This window comes from Colobus angolensis, unplaced genomic scaffold, assembly GCF_000951035.1.
Source record: "Colobus angolensis palliatus isolate OR3802 unplaced genomic scaffold, Cang.pa_1.0 Scaffold42, whole genome shotgun sequence".
Classification (NCBI taxonomy): domain Eukaryota; kingdom Metazoa; phylum Chordata; class Mammalia; order Primates; family Cercopithecidae; genus Colobus; species Colobus angolensis.
In genome coordinates, this window is record NW_012117599.1 from 2,244,525 (window position 1) to 2,264,848 (window position 20,324).

General features: G+C 40.5%; 1 protein-coding gene across 1 annotated transcript in view; it reads left to right on the forward strand.

Moving 5' to 3' along the window:
- The window catches only part of VWA3B (von Willebrand factor A domain containing 3B), a 254,456-nt gene that overhangs the window by 165,179 nt on the left and 68,953 nt on the right, over nucleotides 1-20,324 (forward strand). Inside the window, 5 exon segments of the mRNA XM_011956652.1 lie at nucleotides 3,350-3,480; nucleotides 5,191-5,348; nucleotides 9,766-9,885; nucleotides 11,453-11,540; nucleotides 11,637-11,793. Coding sequence (XP_011812042.1) covers nucleotides 3,350-3,480; nucleotides 5,191-5,348; nucleotides 9,766-9,885; nucleotides 11,453-11,540; nucleotides 11,637-11,793 — 654 coding nt within the window.

Genomic DNA, 20,324 nt, shown 5'->3' on the forward strand with positions numbered 1-20,324 from the left:
ATCCTTAACAAAATATTAGTAAAATGATTTCAGCAATGTATTAAAAATTATACACTATGATCAAGGGGGATTTACTCCATATATACAAAAATATTTGTTCTTTTTTTTACCCAGGCTGTAGTGCAGTGGCACAATCTTGGCTCACTGCAATCTCCACCACTGTGGTTCAAGCAATTCTTCTGCCTCAGCCTCCCAAGTAGCTGGGATTACATAGGCACTGGCCACCATGCCCAGCTAATTTGTATTTTTAATAGAGACAGGGTTTCCCCATGCTGGCCAGGCTGATCTCGAATTCCTGACCTCATGTGATCCACCTGCCTTGGCCTCCCAACGTGCTGAGGTTACAGGCATGAGCCACCCCACCTGGCTATTTGTTTTTGTATATTGGAAATATTTGATCATTTGTTTCAAGAAATTTGTAACTGATTGTTTCAACATTAGAAAATCTATTAGTATAATCCAGCATATCAACAGGTTAAAGAAGAAAAATCGTATGGTTGTATCAATTGATACAGAAAAAGCCTTGACCGAATTCGACACCATTCATAATAAAAACTCTCAGCAAAATAGAAATAGAGGAGAACTTCCTCAGCTTAATAAGAACATCAATATAACACCTACAGCTAAAGTCATACTTAGTAGTGAAAGGCTGAATGATTTCCCCTCAAGATTAGAAGAGAGTCAAAGACATCTATTCTCACCACTCTGATTCAATGTACTACTGGAAGTTCTAACCATGGCAACAAAGCACGAAAAGAAATAAAAGGCATACATATTGGGAAGGAAGAAATAAAACTTTTTATTTGTAGGTAACATATTATCTACATAGAAAACCCCAGGAGATCTACAAAAAAAAACTAGAACTTTTACGAGATTTCAGCAAAGTCACAAAATTAATACACACACAATTCAATCACATTTTGATAAAGTAACAGTGAGCATGTGGAAGTGAAAATTAAATACCCAATACCAATTATAATTGAGTTTCAAAGAAGATGAAATGTTTATGCACCTAAAAAGTATGTACAGAAGTTTTATGTTGAAAATTACAAAATGCTGAAGATATCAAAGAAGATCTAAATAAATGGAAAGACATGTTCTGTTCATGGATTGAATGACTCAACATATTAGAGACGTCAGTTCTCCCCAGCTTGATCTACAGGTTTATTAAAATTTCTATAAAAACCCCAGAAATGTTTTTTACAGACATAGTTAAGCCTATCTGAAATTTATGTGACAAGTCACAGGCTCTAAAAAAGTTTAAACAATCTTGACAAAGAAAAATAAAGTGGGAAGAATCATTATACGCAATATTAAGGCTTACTATGTAGCTGCATTCATCAAGATGTATGGCTTTAGTGCAGAAACAGACACGTAGACCAATGGAACAGTTATAGAAACACACCCACACAACATGCTCAACTGATTTTCGACAAAGATGCAGAAGCAATCCAGTGGAGGAAAGATAGCCATTTGAATAAATGGTTGGAGCAATTGGATATCCAAAGGCAAAATAATCAACCCCAACCTAAACTTCATACCTCATGGACATCTTAGCTCAAAATGGATCATGGACTTACATCTAAAAACATAAAACTATAAAACTTCTAGAAAGAAATGTGGGAAAAATTGTGGGGATGTTGGGCTACCAAAGAATTTTTAGTCTTGATTCCAAAAGCATGATCCATAAATGGAAGCATTAATATATTGAACGTCATCAAAATTAAAAGCTTTCACTCTTTGGGAGACCCTGTTAAGAGCATAAAAAGATGAGCTGCAGACTTAGAGAAAGTATCTGCAAATGACGTATCAGACAAAGGTCTTAGTATCTAGAATATATGAAGAACTCTTAAAACTCAACAGTAGAAAACAAACCATCTAATCAGAAAATAGGCAAAACATATGCACAGGCATTTCACCGAAGAGAATCTACAGATGGCAAAGAAGCACACGAAAAGAGGATCAACATCGTAAAATTCAACAGCCCTTCAGGTTAAAAACTCTCCATAAACTAGGTATTGATGGAACATATCTTAAAATAATAAGAGCCATTTATAACAAACCCGTAGCCAATATCATACTGAATGGGCAAAAGCTGGAAGCATTCCCTTTGAAAACCGGCACAAGACAAGGATGCCCTCTCTCACCACTCCTATTCAGCATACTGTTGGAAGTTCTGGCCAGGGCAATCAGGCAAGAGAAAGAAATAAAGGGTGTTCAAATAGGAAGAAAGGAAGTCAAATTGTCCCTGTTTGCAGATGACATGATTGTATATTTAGAAAACCCATCATCTCAGCCCAAAATCTCCTTCAGCTGATAAGCAACTTTAGCTAAGTCTAAGGATACAAAATCAATATGCGAAAATTACAAGCATTCCTATACTCCAATAACAGACAAGCAGAGAGCCAAATCATGAGTGAACTCCTATTCACAACTGCTATAAAGAGAATAAAATACCTAGGAATATAGCTTACAAGGGACATGAAGGACCTTAACATCACAAACCACATGGTCCAGTCATTCTACTCCTAGATATTTATTCAGGAAGAATGTAAGCCAATGTCCATGCAAAGACTTGTATGCAAATGTGTGTAACTTTATTTATAATAGCCCAAACCCGAAAACAACATCAACAGGTGAATGGATAAGTAAATCGTGGTATTTAATAGTGGTATACAATAGAATACAGCTCAGCAATAAGAAATGAATGAACTATTGATTCACGCTACAACATGGGTGAATCTTAAAATAATTACATAAGTGAAGAAAGTCAGGAGAAAAGAGTAATTTCTGTATTATTCCATTTATATAAAGTTCTAGAAAAGTGAAACTAATGTGTAGTGGCAGAAAGCCAATGAGTAGTTCCTGGAGACTTGAGGGAGAGGGCTTGTAGGAGGGTGGGCAGATTTACAATGGGGCACAAGGGAATTTGGAGGGTGATGAATATGTTCATTATTTTGACTGTAAGAATGATTTCACAGGTGGGAAAGTCAAACTATTCAAATAGTGCATTTTACAGATGTTCAGCTTATTGTATGTGAATTACATATCAATAAAGCTGGCTAAAAATGGGATAATATAAGAACAACATAAAATTCTTTAGATTCTTCTTTTCCTGATACAGTTGGCTTTCTGTTAGAAATGTTTGGCATTTGCTGGCCGTGTGCTGTAGCCCCAGGTACTTGGGAGGCCAAGATGAGAGGATCACTTGAGCCCAGGAGTTCAAGACCAGCGTGGACAACAGAGTGAGCCTCTTGTCTCTAAAAAGAAAAGAAAAGAAAAGAAACATGTTTGGAATTTGAGCTCTTTTTATCTAGTCTTACAGCATATTCACTTCTCCTTTTGGCAGAATGAAGATCTGACTCTTTTAGTTAAGGAAATGGAACAAGGTCACCGTGACCTGGAGAAGATGCGAGACCTTTATTCCGAGTCCGTGATCATGGACTGGTGGTACAATGCGGAAAAGGATGGAGACAGCAAGTGAGCACGCCTGCCCGCCTGTCTCCTTGCGCTGGGGCCTCTCGAGAGCGGGGCTTGGCCCCTGGGCCCTTGTCCTTTCTGAAATGCTCTGTGAAATTTCTGTTAGTGAAAAGAATCACATAGTGTGATTAAGTTAGGATTGTTTTAAGCAAAGAGAATTCATAATTTAATAGCAATTTAATCGTGGGCTTGAGGAGGCCACATATTCCCCTTTATGTTATCCATGCAGTGCAGACGGGCCCCCAGACCCAAGCACTGACAGGGCAGAGAGGAACGCTGTGTGGGGAAGGAGCTCTGACTCGGGGATCCGGAGGCCGAGGCCTGGACTTCCCTCTGCGTGACTGTGGTGAGGCCCAAACTTCCCTTCACACCTCTCCATTGCGTGGGCCTCTGTTTCCTCATCTTTAAAATGGTGGCCGTGGCGGTGGGTTTGGGATAGATGATTTCTCATGACTGCCCCCATCCTATATTCTAATACATTTCTATTTCGTGGTTTTTAAACAAAATCAAAACCACCCCCGAACACTCCGGAAATTGGTCAAATTTTGTTAAAATGATTTAATATTTTCCAGATACTCAAGTATCACAGCCTACCCTGCCAGGGTGTCTTTTTTAGTTCAAAGAATGATAGAAAATTGGGGGAAAAAAGAAAATACATTTATTAATCAGAATTTATTGTTCAACAAAATGCACTCTCTTCCTGTTAGCAAATTAAGCATTTGCACGGACTTAGGGTAGGGCATGACTGTGGAACCAGTAAAAAGAGGTAAATGTTATAATGGCCATCTTATAATGAGATTTTATGGCATTTTTTTTAAGTATTTGTGAAAGCACAGAGACAGCTTCTAAACTTCAAATTTTTGAACAAATAAACTAAGAATCAAGTAAATAAGAAGCCATTTATTGAGTACAAACTATGCAGTAAGAGAACTGGGGTGCACAGATGAATGTCAGCCTGGTTCCTTCTGCCGTGGAGGGGCACAGTGCGGGCACAGACCCACAGAGGGCTGTGGAACCCGGGGCAGGTGCTCCACGGAAGTGTCAAGGGGCAGTGGTGCAGGAGGGAGGGCACACGTCACAGTGTTGGAGCAGAAGATTGCTCTGGAAGTTTTCCTTTGTATGGCTGCTGTCTTCAGAGCTTCAGAGAAGGTCATGTCAGGGAAAACACTCCAGCGTTTCTGGGATCCCTCCATTCTCCAGAATGGTTCCCTGTGATCTGCTGCTGGCATGGGAGGTCCAAGGCAGGAGGTCCTTTCTCTAGCTTTTGGAAGTGCTTGCTGGTAGACACTTTGGTTAGAGAGTGGGTTTCTGCAGTGCTTACTTGTTTATAACAGGCTTTCCCCGCTACGAATCCTCCCATCAGCCCCATGTCATCACTATATAGGTGTATAGGTCACGTTTCCTGCAGTTGATAGATGAGGAAAGTGAAGAAGTTTAGAGAGGATTGAGTTGCTTGACTGAGGTCACAGAGCCAGGAAGGACCAGACCTGTGATGTTAGCTGTATCTTCTGACTCCAAGGCTGGGCCCCTGTCCACTCTTCTGCATTGGTCAGGGATAAATGACTATTTTTATATTAACCTGGATGGGGGAAGGCTTGCTTCTTTAAGTTTGCAGTGTTCACCGTGAATGTATTGACTTCACTCTGCCTTCTTGATGGAAATTTTCTTTTCTCTCTTTTTTTGCTCTACTTTTTGTCTAAATCAAAACAGGCATCAAAAGGAAATCTGTTCTATGGTTTCAACCCCAGAAAAATGTGCAAAGCCTCAATCTGATGTCGATTCAACACAAACTTCATCCCTGAATATGTCGAAGGGACCATGGGGCCTTTCAGATCAAAAGATTCAGAAAAAGAAAGTCCTCCACGCAGGTATCAGTGAACAAAATGGCTTGACTCTTTGCTGGTTTCTCTTCAAGGCAAGAAGATAGAATAAAACTAAACCCACGTAATATTTTTAAGAAGCATTAAACCTGTGGGGTTTTTTAAATTAAAAATTTCATTAAAATAATTGTACATTCACATGATCTTATATGTACCTACCCTTCATCCTGTTTCCCCAATGGTAACATCTTGCAAAATAATAGTCCAATATTGAAACCAGGATATTGATATTGATACAATCCACAGGTCTTATTCAAATTGTCCAGTTTTACTTGTGCCTGTGTGAGTGTGTGTGTGTGTTGTGTGTGTCTGACAGTCTATGTTTAGGTCTACATGGTTCGATCACGTGTATAGGTTTGTGTTTCTACCACTACAGTCAAGAAGAGTCCCATCACCACGGGAATCCTTCATGCTGCTCTTTTATAACCACACCCACCTCACTTGCACACCCTTCCTACAGCTAAAATCGAACTAAGTGGTGAAAGACTGAATTATTTCCCCCTAAAACTGGGGAAAGGGATGCCTGCTGTCACCACCCTTATTCAACGTAGCACGGGAAGTTTTAACCACTGCAGCGAGGCAAGAAGAAAAAACAAAGCAAGAAAGATTGGAAAGAAGAAATAAAACTGTCCCCATTTGCAGATATCGTATTGTCTATGTGGAAAACAGCAAGGGATGTACCAAAAATACAAGTCCCGGAGCTACTGAGCTCAGCAAGGTCTCTGGCTGCAGGACGCACAAAACCAGTTACATTTTGATACACTAACAGCGAATATACAGCAACCTATATTAAAGCCATTCATAGTTGCTCCAGATAAAATACATTAGGTGAACGTGTAACAAAGTACGTGCAGAATCTGTATGCTGAAAATTATAAAATTCGTCTGTAAGACACTAAAGAAGACCTACATAAATTGAGATACTATGTTCAGAGGTTGAATGAATTGGTGTGACAGATGACAATTCTCACCTCATTTATCTATGAAATTCCTAATAGAATCCCAAAAATGTTTTTATAAACATATACGAGTGTATTCTAAAATATATACAGAAACTTCAGGTTCTACAATAGCTAAAATAATTTTGAAAAAGAGAGTGAAGTTGGAAAAATCACTGTACTGGATATTAAGGCTTACCACATAACCACATTAATGAAGACAGCGTGGTGTTAGCAGAGGGATAGGTGGAACAGGGCCTAGATTTAACCCACACAAATATCCCCAAGTGATCTGACAAAGGTGCAAAGTTCACTCAATGGAGGCAGTAAAGCCTTTTCAACAAAGACGCTGAAGCACTATCTACAGTCGAAAAAGGAAAAGAAGCTTGACCCTAACCTCACAGGGACCATGGATTTAAATGTAAAACGGAAAACCATAAAACTTCTAGAAAAAGATTAAAGGAAACCTCTATCCGGTTAAGGAAGTTCCACACATTTCTAGCTTTCTGGGAGTTTTTATCATGAATGGGTGCTGGATTTTACCAAACGCTTTTTCTGTGTCAACTGAGACAGGCTTTTTCTTCTTTAGTCTGTTGACATGGTGGATGACGTTAATTTATTTTCAAATGTGGAAGCAGCCTTGTATATCTTGGAATATTTCCCACTTAGTCTCAGTGTATAATTCTTTTAATGCATCACTGGATTCCATTCGTTAGTATTTTGTTGAGGATTTTGGTATCGAAGTTCATGAAAGCTATTGATCTATAGTTTTATTTATTTCTCTTCTTTAATACTGTCTTCATCCAGCTTTGGTATCAAGCTAATACTGTCCTCACCAAATGGGTTAGAAAATTGTCCCTCCTCTTCTATTCCTGGAAGAAATTGATGTAATTCTTCTTTGAATGTCTGGTAGAGTTATCATGGAGCCATTTGGGCCTAGGGATTTCTTTTCCAGATTTTTCATGATGAATGCCATTTCTGCAATGGTTTTAAGGATATTGTCCATTTCAGGTTGGTCGAGTTTTGGCAGTTTGTGGTTTCTGAGTAATTGGTCTGTTGTTTCTAATTTATCAAATTTATGAGGGCAAAGTGGTTTTTTGTATCCCTTTGTTAACTTTTTTAATGGCTGCAAGATCTTTAGCAATGAACTCTCGATATTAGTGCTTTCATATGTCTTCTCTCTTTTTGTCTTTTTTCTGTCTAGCTAGAGGTATTCTTGATTTTCTTTCTATTTGTTCTTTTGTTTCCAGAGAATGTATAATTAATTGTGGAAGGACTTTTATGGGTAGCCTCTTTAAAATCCTTGTCAGATAGTTCCAACTCCTGATTCTTCTTGGTGTTGGCATCATGCGTTTGCTTTTTCTGATTGAAGGAGAGATTGTTTTTCTAGTTACTGATATGATGGGTGATTTTTGATAGTATCCTGGACATTTTGTCTATTATGTTAGTTACTCTGCATCTCATTTAAGTATTTTATTTTAGGAAGTAGTCACCCTGTTTAAATTTAGCATGTGGGCCTTGACCTACTTTTGTGGGCTGTGGTTCTGATGGCCACTTAATTTTCACAGGCTCTGTGATATTGTTGATATTTTGGTGCTTGTGTTTCTGCTGTTTCTGGGGCTCCTACTGGTCCCTGCTGGTGCTGCCCGAGGTGGCAGCAGGCATCCCTCAGACCAGGCTGTTAGATATCTCCGAGGGGAGAGTTGCAGCAGCTTCCCCCAGTGCTGTCTCTGGGGTGTCCCCACGTTGCTGGCAGGGAGGAGGGCCTTGAACCTACAGGGACCAAGAGGCTTCCCGGAACAGGCCACTAACTGGAGACTGGCCCTCCTGCAGGATCTGTCCACATGCTCCCGCTCCCTCTGTACAGGCGGAAGCATTGTACATGGGAAGAAACAGGCTTCCCACACTGGCCACTTGTGTGGCTGGGTCCCCTTTTCCAGTCCTGCCTGCCTGCTCCAGTGAACCTGAGTTTTACCAGAGTTGCTACTTGTCTTAAACATTTTAATGGCCAATTGTCACTGCCACCGTTTCACTTAGATTTGGGATGCTTGGTATTGGGAGAGAATCATATGCTGAGTTTCTATTTTGTTTCCATTTGTGAGGTAGAGGAGTGATGAAAAGCCATGACTGATCCTACAGAGTCAGGCGAGGAGCTAAATGCTTGACTCCACTGCTAGATAAATGTTTCATTCCACGTTTGCGGCCTTTGGGAATGGTGTAATTTTTATGTTTGGAGGCTTGGGGAGCTGAATTTCATTTTCATCTGGCTCACATGAATCTGATTGTTTTGCCCGGCAATGTTGGTCCAGGTGGCTTGCCAGGGTGGACAGCGGCAGCAGCTCAGCTCTCTGATTCGGATTATTTATTTCTTTTTCTCACAGACATAGCTTCTAAGAAAATTTAGTTTTCTTAGTTCCTGTGTACAGAGACAACCACGGCAGGGCTTACCCTTTTGTTGCCTAGAGAAACAGTGATTACCATCTAGCACCCTCCTTCTCTATGCATGGAGACCACTGGTGTTACTTTTCTGTGTGAAAGCTACCCATTTGCAGATTACTAGCCAATCTTTGCTCTGTCTGATGTCTTGTAGGAGAGGGTATGTCCTCTCAGTGAAAACACAGACACATTTCATTCACGAATGCTGACATAAAGACTTGGAACAAGGTACGTCTAAAGCCTCCAAATTATGAAGTACAGACTACACTTACAATTAGTGTGGTTTATGTTATCAAATATAAAAAGTAATCAACATGATTTGGCACAGGCTCATTGTCCTCTAAAGCACACAGATTCAAGGTCAATATTTGCTAAGTTGTCATTTGCCTGTAGAAGGGACCCATCAGAGGGTAGAAAATAACACAAACAAAGATCTGGACAGCAATTGTGGCGGGCAGAATTTCTAGAATGGCTTACCAAAGATGTCCTGCCCTGAACCCTGCAACCTTTGAATATGATGACACGTCACTCTCATGACCAGGTTACGCTGGCCTAGACAGGGTTATCTAGGTGGGTCCAGTGTAACTGTGGGAATCGTGAAAAGCAGGAGCTATTTCCAGCTGGTGGCAGAAGAGAAAGTGAGAGAGATTTGAACCGCAAGAGGAAGTCAGTGCGCTTGAAGATGAAAGAGTCGCGTGAGAAGTAATAAGGGTACCTTAAGCAGCTGAGAGAGGCCCTGGGCTACAGCCAGCAAGGAAACGGGGCTTAGCCCTGCAACTGCAAGGAGCTGAGTTCTGCCGGCAGCCTGAATGAGCGTGGAAGCCGACGTCTCTCCAGGAGGGGCCCAACATCAATTCAGATAAAGGGAGCAAGACATCCCAGCCACTTTCAGTTTGTGACAGCACCATCCTCGGAGGGTTGGGAAACTAAAGTTGCATTCTTACTTTAAGGAGCTGATAAAATAGTTGTATCTAATGAAGCATCTCCTTCCACCCCCAATTCCTTTAACTCTTCTCTCTGTGGTACCAACAGAATCAACCAAAACCAGCCTGCTCAGGAGCCGGATGTCCTCCCTCAGGAGCTCAGCTGGCAGTGAAAGGAAGGATGGCCTCTCCAATGCCAGCAGCCAGAGGACTGCTCTAAGTGACAAAGGCAAGCCAGAAAGGGTCTCCGTGGCCAACCAGCCTCCCTTTCCCCGGTGGATCTGTTCCGGAAAGAGCTGCGTGTAGTAGATATGTCGGTGAAATCATATTTTAAATGGGCCCAGATTGCTTCCTATTCAAGGGAATCCCTTGTAAGTCAGGTCTGCCTGCTTTATGACCTGGATTTTCTGAGAGCTGGCCTTGTGCTTATGGTGCCTGGGTGTTTAATACACACGCGGCTCACATAACTATGGTCTTGCTGCTGTCCCTTCATGGTTTGATTTTGAAACTGTCATATTTCATAGTTGGTTTTTTCCTTCCCATTCTTCAATGGATGATGCTACCAGATGAGCCCCTCTCTGGTCCAAATTGTCAGCCCTTTGGGGGCTGCATATAAAGAAAATGTGATTTTTCCTTCAATTGTTATTACTATTGATAAAATTATTAATCTTAAAGTAATAAATTTCGACATGTTTGATGCCTGTAGCATTTTTCTTATATTTCAAATAGTTGATAAATTTGGCCACGTGGCAAATGTACCCCTGTGGCGGCACAGTCATAGTTCAATTGAACTCTGTTTTCTTCATTGCTGATCTGTGTGGTATCTTTTCCTCAGTTTTTTTTTTTTTTTTTTTTTTTTTGAGACAGTGTCTCACTCTGTTACCTAGGCTGGAGTGTTGTGCTGCAACCTTGGCTCACTGCAACCTCTGCCTCCCTGGTTCAAGCGATTCTCCTGCCTCAGTCTCCCGAGGAACTGGGATTACAGGTGCCCACCACCAGGCCAGTCTAATTTTGTACTTTTAGTAGACACAGGGTTTCACCATGTTGGTCAGGCTGGTCTCAAACTCCTGACCTCAGGTGATCCACCCGCCTCAGCCTCCCAGAGTGCTGGGATTTTGGCCAGGCACAGTGGCTCACTTTCAATTAACTGGCCGTATTTTCTAAGTTGTCTACATTCCTTAAAGGGCTTATCAAATGATGACTGGGATATGAGTTCTTAGCTATTTAACTAGCTCATGCCCAAACACACCTCCTTCTGAATGCTGCTCATTCAACAAATATCCCTTTTCATTTATAAATACACATTTATATAAGGATATATTTAAAACTCCAAATATTAATTTGAAAATTTGAACTTACAACTAAACAGGACCTAACAGGTTTTATGGTTTTCTACAGAAAGCTGAAGAACCACAAAACAATCTATCAGAAATTAAAATGTTGATCAAGGCTCTCTTATATAATTTGGGAGAGTCCAAAAGGTCAATATTGAACAATCATCAGTTAATGGTATTTTATTGCACACTTTTTAGAAGTGTGTTTTCTGAATGAAAGAATGAATATGTCTCATAGTCTCAAGACAGTGGTAGTGCTGTATTTACCCATGCATTGGTCTGTAATATAAATTGCAAAGGAATCTTGCCTGAGAGCCCGCTCTGACCAGGATACGTTCTCTGAAATGTGGTCCATTTATTGGCTCTCAGTCACAGCTGAACTGAGACAAGCGTGATCCCTTTGCATTTTATGTAAAACCCATATATGAGGAAAATGTACAACTGCCACTTCCCCTTCCACAGAAACGAGCATCCCGCTGCCTGAGGAGTGTCTTGATGACACATCGTCAGAAAGGGTGACCCGAGAAGGAAGCCAGGTTTACGACCACAGGTGAGTTCTTTAATTTGACGAAGACAGTTCTGTTATGCTTTTGTTGGTGACCCGTCAAGTTGAAAAATTAAAAGCACCACCTCCTTGTGTTCTTAGTTCTTCAGATGCGTCTTCAGAAAACTGGCTCAAGACCTATGGCTTGGTTGCCAAGAAACTCACCCTCATGGATGCCTTGTCAGTGGCAGCGGTCCCCCACAGCTCCACCTATGTTCCTGTCCTGGACAAGCATGTCATGTCTAAGGTCTTTGATGAGGTAAACTGATTGTCTATGCGTCCCTACTTGAGGCCATTTTCATTTTCTGCTCAAATAAAAAGTAGTCCAATTTCTTGTATGGTTGTAACAGAAATGTATTTTAGCCATTGGGGGGAAAAATATTTGTAAAGGCAGTAAAAGGGGGAGAGAGAGGCTCTTAAGAATTTGGGCGTGGTGGCCCATACCTGTAACCCCAGCACTTTGGCAGGCTGAGGTGGGCGGATCCCTTGAATCCCGGAGTTTGAGACCAGCCTGGGCAACATCGTGAAACTCTGTTTCTACAAAAAATACAAAAATTAGCCAGGCATGGTGGCATGCACCTGTAGCACCAGCTACTTGGGGGACTGAGGTGGGAGGATCGCTTGAGCCTCAGAGATTGTGGCTGCAGTGAGTAGTGATTACGGCACTGCACTCCAGCCTGGTTGACAAAGAGAGATCTTGTCTCAAAAACAAGGAAAATAAGAATTCTCTTTTTAAGCTGGGAGGAAACTGATCTCGGTTGGGTTGGCACTCGGCGGCTCGTTGCTAACGGATAGAAGTATAGGACTGCAGAAATGATTGAAAACTCTAGGTCAGCGTCATGAGTGAACATCAAATATCATCCCTTATGAAAGGCAAGGGATGACTTGCGAGAGATTATGTCCTTCCTTTGCTTACCTTCTCTTCCTAAATGGAGTGGCATCTTTTGCATCAAAAAACCTCCAAAGGAAAAAGTTAAGAGAGCACACAAGCCAGCCACATGTTAACAAAAGAACCACCAGACTGTCCTAGGTGGGTCCTGAGAGGAGAGAAACAGCTTCCAATGGGAGGGCGTAGTAGGGTTAAATGTGGAGGAAGGTCAAGGAAGTACTACCGAAAACTTAACACTGAATTTGGCAACAAGGAGGTGCTCATCTTTACAAGAATAATTCCAGTGGGACGGCTAATCTCGGGTCAGACTGCAGTGGGATGAAGAACACCAAAACCGTGAGAACATGAAGACCGAACCTCAGTGCTTCCTGGCAAATACAACAGCAACTAACGATTTAAATAGAAACATTTCAGGCTTTGCAGTCCCTGAATGGAAACAATATCCTTAAAAGACCTGTCTCATGCTGAAATCTTTGCAGAGGAAATGATGGGATGCTTGGTAATCGGAGTGGTGGAGTAGTGTGGTGGGCTGGGGGGAGTAGATGAAATAGATAGACCACACGTCGATCATTGTTGCATTTGGGTAAGACTTGTTGAGAAGGGTCGTTTTACTATTCTTTCTGCTTTTTTGTGTATTTGAAATTTTCCATAAAAAGAAGTTGAAAAGATCAAAGGCAGGAGAAAGTTTTTTAAAAAATGAAAAGACCTTTTCTAACTGACCTTGAAATAGCTGAGATTTGATGTATTGGAAGAAGCAGATGAATTGGTGAATTTTTTTTCTATTAGCACATTTAAAACATTATCACCCATGGAGGCCCACCTGCCTGCCGGTTTGGGATGACCAGCGACTCTCCCTCCGGAGGCTGCGTGTGTGTGCTCCTCTAGGCTGGTTCCTGGCTACTTCGCCTCAAGGTGAATGCTCCTGTTCCTGGCTGTTACCCTTGTGGTTGGCAGTTTTGATTTATACCTGATTAGTCAGATGTCAACTTCACCACTTGAACTTGACTTCTTCTAGAAGCAACAGGGAGAAACTGAACACTGATTTATTTCTTCTAGGAGGTTTGGGGACAGCTCCTTCATATTCTCTGCAGTTATATTACTAGTCTTGAGTTTTATTTGTGACAGAATATATTTACTGAACTCTACTTAGAAATAGAATTTTCCTGGGCTTTTTATGTCTCCTTCTAAATGTCCCAACAACTTGAGTTAGAGTGAAAAGTAAATTTCTTGAAAAAAATATGGTAGGATAGGGAAGCAGAAGCATAAAATCCAAGGAAGAAACCAGAAAGGAAAGATTTACAGGCCAAGGAAGTAAAAATGCTATTTTGCTTAGAAACATATAAATAAAATGAAGGCAAATGTCAGAAAAATACCTGCAACGTATATGACAGACAAAAAGGGCTGTAGGAGTGATATCTTACATGTGTGTATCAGTATAAATGACTGTGTGTGTGTGAATCAGTGTTCAGTGTGTATACACACATGCACACACATCCATACCATAAGAGAATGAGAAAATGACAAATACCCCAGTGGAAAATTTAGGAGAAAAAAAGAAAAAAAGTCAAAATCGTATACAAAAATATTTAACTTTACTGGTAACCAACTCTATGCCTTAAAAAATGCACAGTGAAAATCAATTAGACACCACCTCCCCCATCAAATTGGTAAGGTTAAAAATCACCAATAAACAGTAATGGCAAGGATAGGGTGGGATGGACACTTATATCCTGCTAGTGAGAGTATGAATTGGTGCATCCTTAGTGTAAAATGTTAAGAGCTTATATTTACCCCAGTGTATTCATATATTACTAGGAATCTACGTAAGGAAATAACTAGAGATACTGAAGTATATGTGCAGAGAAAAATTACTGCTGCCTTGTAGCCAACAATGGAAAACAACACAAATTCATATAATGGAGTGTCACGCATTCATCAGATGTCACGTTTCTAAAGAATAAGTTTCACACGATGAAAAACCCTCATGCTAAATGAAATATGCTAAATGAAAAAAAAATCAGAGTATATAGTGTGTTAGAAATTTGGTTGTACATGTGACTGAGATAGGCATGGTGGTACTTTCTCCTTCCCTCCCTTTTTTCTTTTACCAAAATGTTAACAGTTTAGCTGGGTGGTGTGATTGTTGGAGATTTTTTTTTTTAATTTATGTAGTTTTTAATTTGTATTGTAGTACTTTTAACTCTGAACATATATTAATTATACACTGAGAAAAATGTTAAGAAAAACAGACCTGGCCGGGTGCGATGGCTCACACCTGTAATCCCAGCACTTTGAGACACCGAGGCAGGTGGATCACGAGGTCAGGAGATTGAGACTGTCCTGGCCAACATGGTGAAACTCCATCTCTACTAAAAATACAAAAAAATTAGTCAGGCGTAGTGGCGGGCACCTGTAGTCCCAGCTACTCGGGAGGCTGAGGCAGGAGAATTGCTTGAACCCAGGAGGCAGAGGTTGCAGTGAGCCGAGATAGCACCACTGCACCCCAGCCTGGCAACAGAGGGAGACTTTGTCTTAAAAAAAAAAAAAGAAAGTAAAACAGACCTGAAAGCAAATGATAAAATAATATAAATGTAATGGGAACTTAATTTTTAATTAACTGCTTTATTTTTATCTGATAAGTAATATATGAATAATTCTCAGTATATGAGATTTAAACCATGCTTAAGTCTTTAGAGGAGGCTTCTCTCACCACCATGCCTATCCATGAAGGAAAGATGTTGAATAGTTTGGTGAATTTCCTTCCAATCCTTTTTCTACATGTGCATATGTAAGTACGTGCACACATAACATTTATACATAGACACATAAGAACTTTAGTAAACGTGAATAAGACAATACTGTATACATTTACTATTTTTAAAGTTTTGTCTTAGAGCCCTTTCCACACAGGTAGATGGTCTCATGCCTGTAGTTGCAAGGCTCTTCCCCATTATTAATGGATATTTACATTGTGTCCTTCCTTCCCCTCTTACAAACATTCCTGTAACAGGTTTCTTTGCACGTAGATTTTTGGGCACATGTATTAATCTGTCTTTGGAATAAATTCCCTCAAGTCAGATGGTTGGACCCAAAGAGTATATGCATTTTAAATTTTGATAATTCAAATCATCCTCCAAATTCATGGTACATTTTCACTAGTATGTAGCCCCACAGAGTAAAATAATACTCTCTTCCTAAGAAGAACTCTGTATAATACTTGATAATCATTAGTCCTAGGTGTGTAGAAATGCTTTGAAAACCCTGAAAGTAGTATGCAGATATAAGATCTTTATTCAGCCTATTTTTTCCTCCTTGGTTCATATGCTGAAAAAGCAAACTTAATATTCAGTCCAACAATTAGAAATTTTTTCCTCTGAGATGTATGTGACATATCCATACTCTGTGGATAATAATATGCCTACTCTGAGGTTGTCATGGGATTAAAAGAAGTAATGCATAGAGTGGAAAGTACTTAGCAGGCACTTAAGATGTTGACTTTCCTTTTTTTTTTTTTCGTTGAGGCGGAGTCTCGCTCTGTCGCCCGGGCTGGAGTACTGTGGCCGGATCTCAGCTCACTGCAAGCTCCGCCTCCCGGGTTCAGGCCATTCTCCCGCCTCAGCCTCCCGAGTAGCTGGGACTACAGGCGCCTGCCACCTCACCCGGCTAGTTTTTTGTATTTTTTTAGTAGAGACGGGGTTTCACCGTGTGTTAGCCAGGATGGTCTCGATTTCCTGACCTCGTGATCCACCCGTCTCGGCCTCCCAAAGTGCTGGGATTACAGGCTTGAGCCACCGCGCCCGGCCAAGATGTTGACTTTCATTATAAAAATATTCAACACATTTATGCCTATTATATATGCTTGTGTTGGGCTCTGGAATACAGCGCCAAACAAGAAAGCCAACATTCCTACCCAAGCACAACTGACAGTCTCAGGAGGAAATAGCAATGAAAATGAGAGAAGTTCTAGTTAAACGTGACAAGTGGGAAGTGCTGAATGAAGACGCAGGAGATGCCCCTCACCTGGCTTCAGTGGCCACAGAAGGCTTGCCTTAGCTAGGGGCATCTGAGTTCAGACCGGGGGGAAGAGAAGGAGTTATGAAGATGGAGAGATGGGAAGAGAGCCCCAGGCAGTGGGGGAGCTTTGGGGAAGCCTAAGGGACAGAATGTTTGTCATTCCAGAGAAGTTTAGTGTGAGTGGAGAAAGTGATAAAGCTGGGGAAGGAAGGGCCTTGATTGAATTAAGGATTTTGAACTTCATCCTGAGGGGAATGGAGGGGTTTTTAACAGAGGAGAGAGGTTAATTTGGGGTTTTAGCTGGCACACAGAGCATAGTTGGAGAAGCATGAGGCTGGGGAGATGGGGGCAGTCAGGCAGAGCTGGGTGGCTGGAACCAGTAGGCTGTGTGGCTGGAACACTGCGGATGGGCTCAAGCTCTTTATAAAGTCAAGTCAATGATGTGGGGCTGAGAGAAAGAAAAATGCCAAGAGTGATTCTCCAGATTCCAGCCTGGAATATCACGCAGGGGATAAATAAAGGATGAGTAGTGAGGGTCCTGTTCTTCAGAGGGGCATTCTAGTCATCTGCCTCTAGAACACAAAGCCCAGGGGAGGGAATGAACAGTTCTCAAGTGCATCCCATGGGCACTTGTGCTTGGTGCCTTTTGTGGCATTGTGAGTTCTCAAGACAGCCTGCACGTAGGTAGGCACTGCACAGCACACTTGCCCTCCCTTATTCATAGTAAGAATCACTGTGATGACAGGCATATACTGCAGTGATCTCCGGTCTCACATCCAAAGCACTTTTGTATCTTTGATTTCCTAATATTTTCTCTGACTGGAAATGGGAAGAATAACAGAATCATAATCTCAAATATCTCCCCCTCATGGGATGTATACGTTTTTGATATATGGACCTTTATGAAAAAGCAGACAAAAAGTAGAATGGAGTTGAAAAGGAAGCACACTAGAGTCTTACTTCACTGAGAATCTTAACTGCCTCTTCATCTTGTGTTTGTGCACGGCCACATCTGTCTGCATAGAGTTGGAAAGCAGTGTCTGGCTTTGTCTCCAGCTCTTTGTTTCATTCATCACTTATGTATGGGCTCTTTCTTCTTCTGGAACACAATGCTGTTTTGGTTTTCAGTGTTTCCTGAACCAGCCTCAAATCGGTCACCTTGGAAATGAGGTATTGCGCAAAGAGGTTGCCCTAGCAACTCTTCATTACAAGATGCAAAATGGACTCGATAATTTTATCTCAGCTCTTTCAAAAAGATTAACTCATCCCCAAGTCGTATGTACAATAAAACTGATTTAGCTACGTAATGAACCTAGAATTTAAAGCTCTTTATTTGCTGGTTGCTTTGAAAAACATTGAAATAATTTGGGAAGACTGGTCTGCACCACTGGAGAGTCTACATCATCAGCCATCATCATCATCATTACCGTAATGTCTTTTACAGCCTCCTGTCAAGGCTTCCTGTGTTGTCCGTCCTTCTCCGGGTTCTGCACATAGCTTTGTGGCCGGATAGCCTGGATTGGTGCTCCAGCTCTGTCATTTAGTCCTGAAGGACCGTGGCAAGCTCCCTAATCTAGTAGGCGATGCACCCTCATCACATACTAGGTTCTGAGTAAAGCATTTGATATCACCAAATACCTCATCTAAAACTTAAAGTGACCTGTGAGGTGGCTGTTCATCTCACCATTTAGCTGACAAGGAATATTTGGTGCAAAGAGGCTAGGGGTGCTGTCAAGTCATGACATTTTGTTGCTTTTAAATATAATAGCAATGAACACAAAACTGTACACTGATAGACAAGCTTTTTAATTAAAAATTTAAAACAATTATCACAAAACCTACAATTATCACAAAACCTACGTATATATTCTGTGTATAGAAAAATTAGAAAATGTAGGTAAGTGAAAAAGAAAGAAGCAATAGTTATCATCCACCCCATCATCTCCTGGTTATCTGGCCAGACCTTCTTACTTTGTATATATAGAGATCTAGACCATTTGTTCCTTGTTTTTGTTTTTATCACGATGAAATCAAACCGAACATTCTGTTTTGTACTTGCATTTTTCAACCACCTATCCATGAGCATTGTTCCATGCTAGCATATACTTATCTACTATACCAGTTTAAATGCTCAGCGTTTCAATTGAAATATGTTAATTTAAAGTTAAATTGAGAATAGAGTTTTATTTTCTAAAAGTTTAGATTGAAAAACTGTGAGATGTAATTTTTTTTTTTTTTTTTTTACACGGAGTCTTGCTGTGTCACCCAGGCTGGAGTGCAATTGTGCGATCTCAGCTCACTGCAACCTCTGCCTCCCAGGTTCAAGCAATTCTCCTGCTTCAACTTCCCAAGTAGCTGGGGTTACAGGTGTGCGCCATCATGCCTGGCTAATTTTTTTGTATTTTTAGTAGAGACGGGGTTTCACCATATTGGCCAAGCTGGTCTTGAACTCCTGACCTTGTGATCCACCTGCCTCGCTCTTCCAAAGTGCTGGGATTACAGGCAAGGGCCACCATGTAATTTACACTGTAGTAACATATTCTCATGAGTTTATGAATGATCTTACTGACACGTCATTTGGCCAGCTGTTGTGTAGCCCTGCTTTCATTTTGTTCTATGGAGCCTGCAAGTGTTTCAGTTTGAAAGGCGGACATTTAAGTTTTGGCACTTGGCCATTGGCACAACTGGAATATCTATAAAGCTGTTGCACCTACATTCAAAGATTCCCTGTGTGGGATTTACACAGCTGTTACATTTCCATTACACACATCCAATCAGAGCCTCTCCTTGGCCAATCTGATAGAAAGCTCTGGAATATTTACTGGAAGAACTGATTTAGTTGAAAAACAGTGAAGCTGGAGAATTCAACCAGGGTTGAACAATAGATAATCACCAGTTTCACACTAGTTTCTCAATTTCAAAATGCTTTGTGATTGCTTTTAAACACAGCTAGAATGTTGTCAGGTGGAATTCTACCTGTTCTACTTTAACAATCAATAGCTGTGGGCACAGTTCTGTATTCTGTGTTCTTACTTTAGCATATGTTATGAACATTTTTCCCTACAATAGCCGTTTTGGGATGAATTTTAGTGATTACACTAACATTCAGTAATATGAATTACTACTACAGTTTATTGAACTATTCCTCCCAATTGGGAGCAGTTTACTTGGAATTTTAAAGAATGCTCATTTTCCTGTATCTCTGTGCTATCCCTTAGAACAGTTAACAGTAAAACCAAAAAAATAATAATAATAATAATCAAAAAACGCTGCTAAATGGTATTTCAATTTCAATTTAAATTCTTTTTATCATTTGTGAATGTTTTCTTATGTAAGCTAAATATATCTCTTAAACTGTTTTTCACATTATTCATATTTTTAGGAAACACCGCTTAAACAGCATAGTTATGTTTCATCCTGTGCCTCAACTACAAAGAATTCAAATTTGGTGGAATCCAAACAATTATGTTTTATAACATGGTAAACTTAAAAAAAAGTTTTGAATCTCAGCCATTTATTTATATCTAGTTTTAGTCTTTCATTTATTTAATAAATGATTATTTGGGACATGTTTTGTTCTAGAAACTAGTAATTGTAAAGGGGAATAAAGGATTATAAAGTTTGATGAAGAGGAAAGACATACAACAAAACTGCAATTAGATGCATTTGTCTATAAAGGAATTGAATAAGAAAACATGTAGAGTGCTCAGTGCCTGGCAGAGAGTAAGGATAAATATTATTATCACTATTGATAATCGCTACTGAGTATAGCGGTTGCTTACAGAGTCTTTCATCTCACAGTGGGGAGAACTGTAACAGAATCAACCCAAATTTGTCTGTTCATGCATCCCAGCAATTCCTTCTGCCTTTATGATCAGTGACTATAT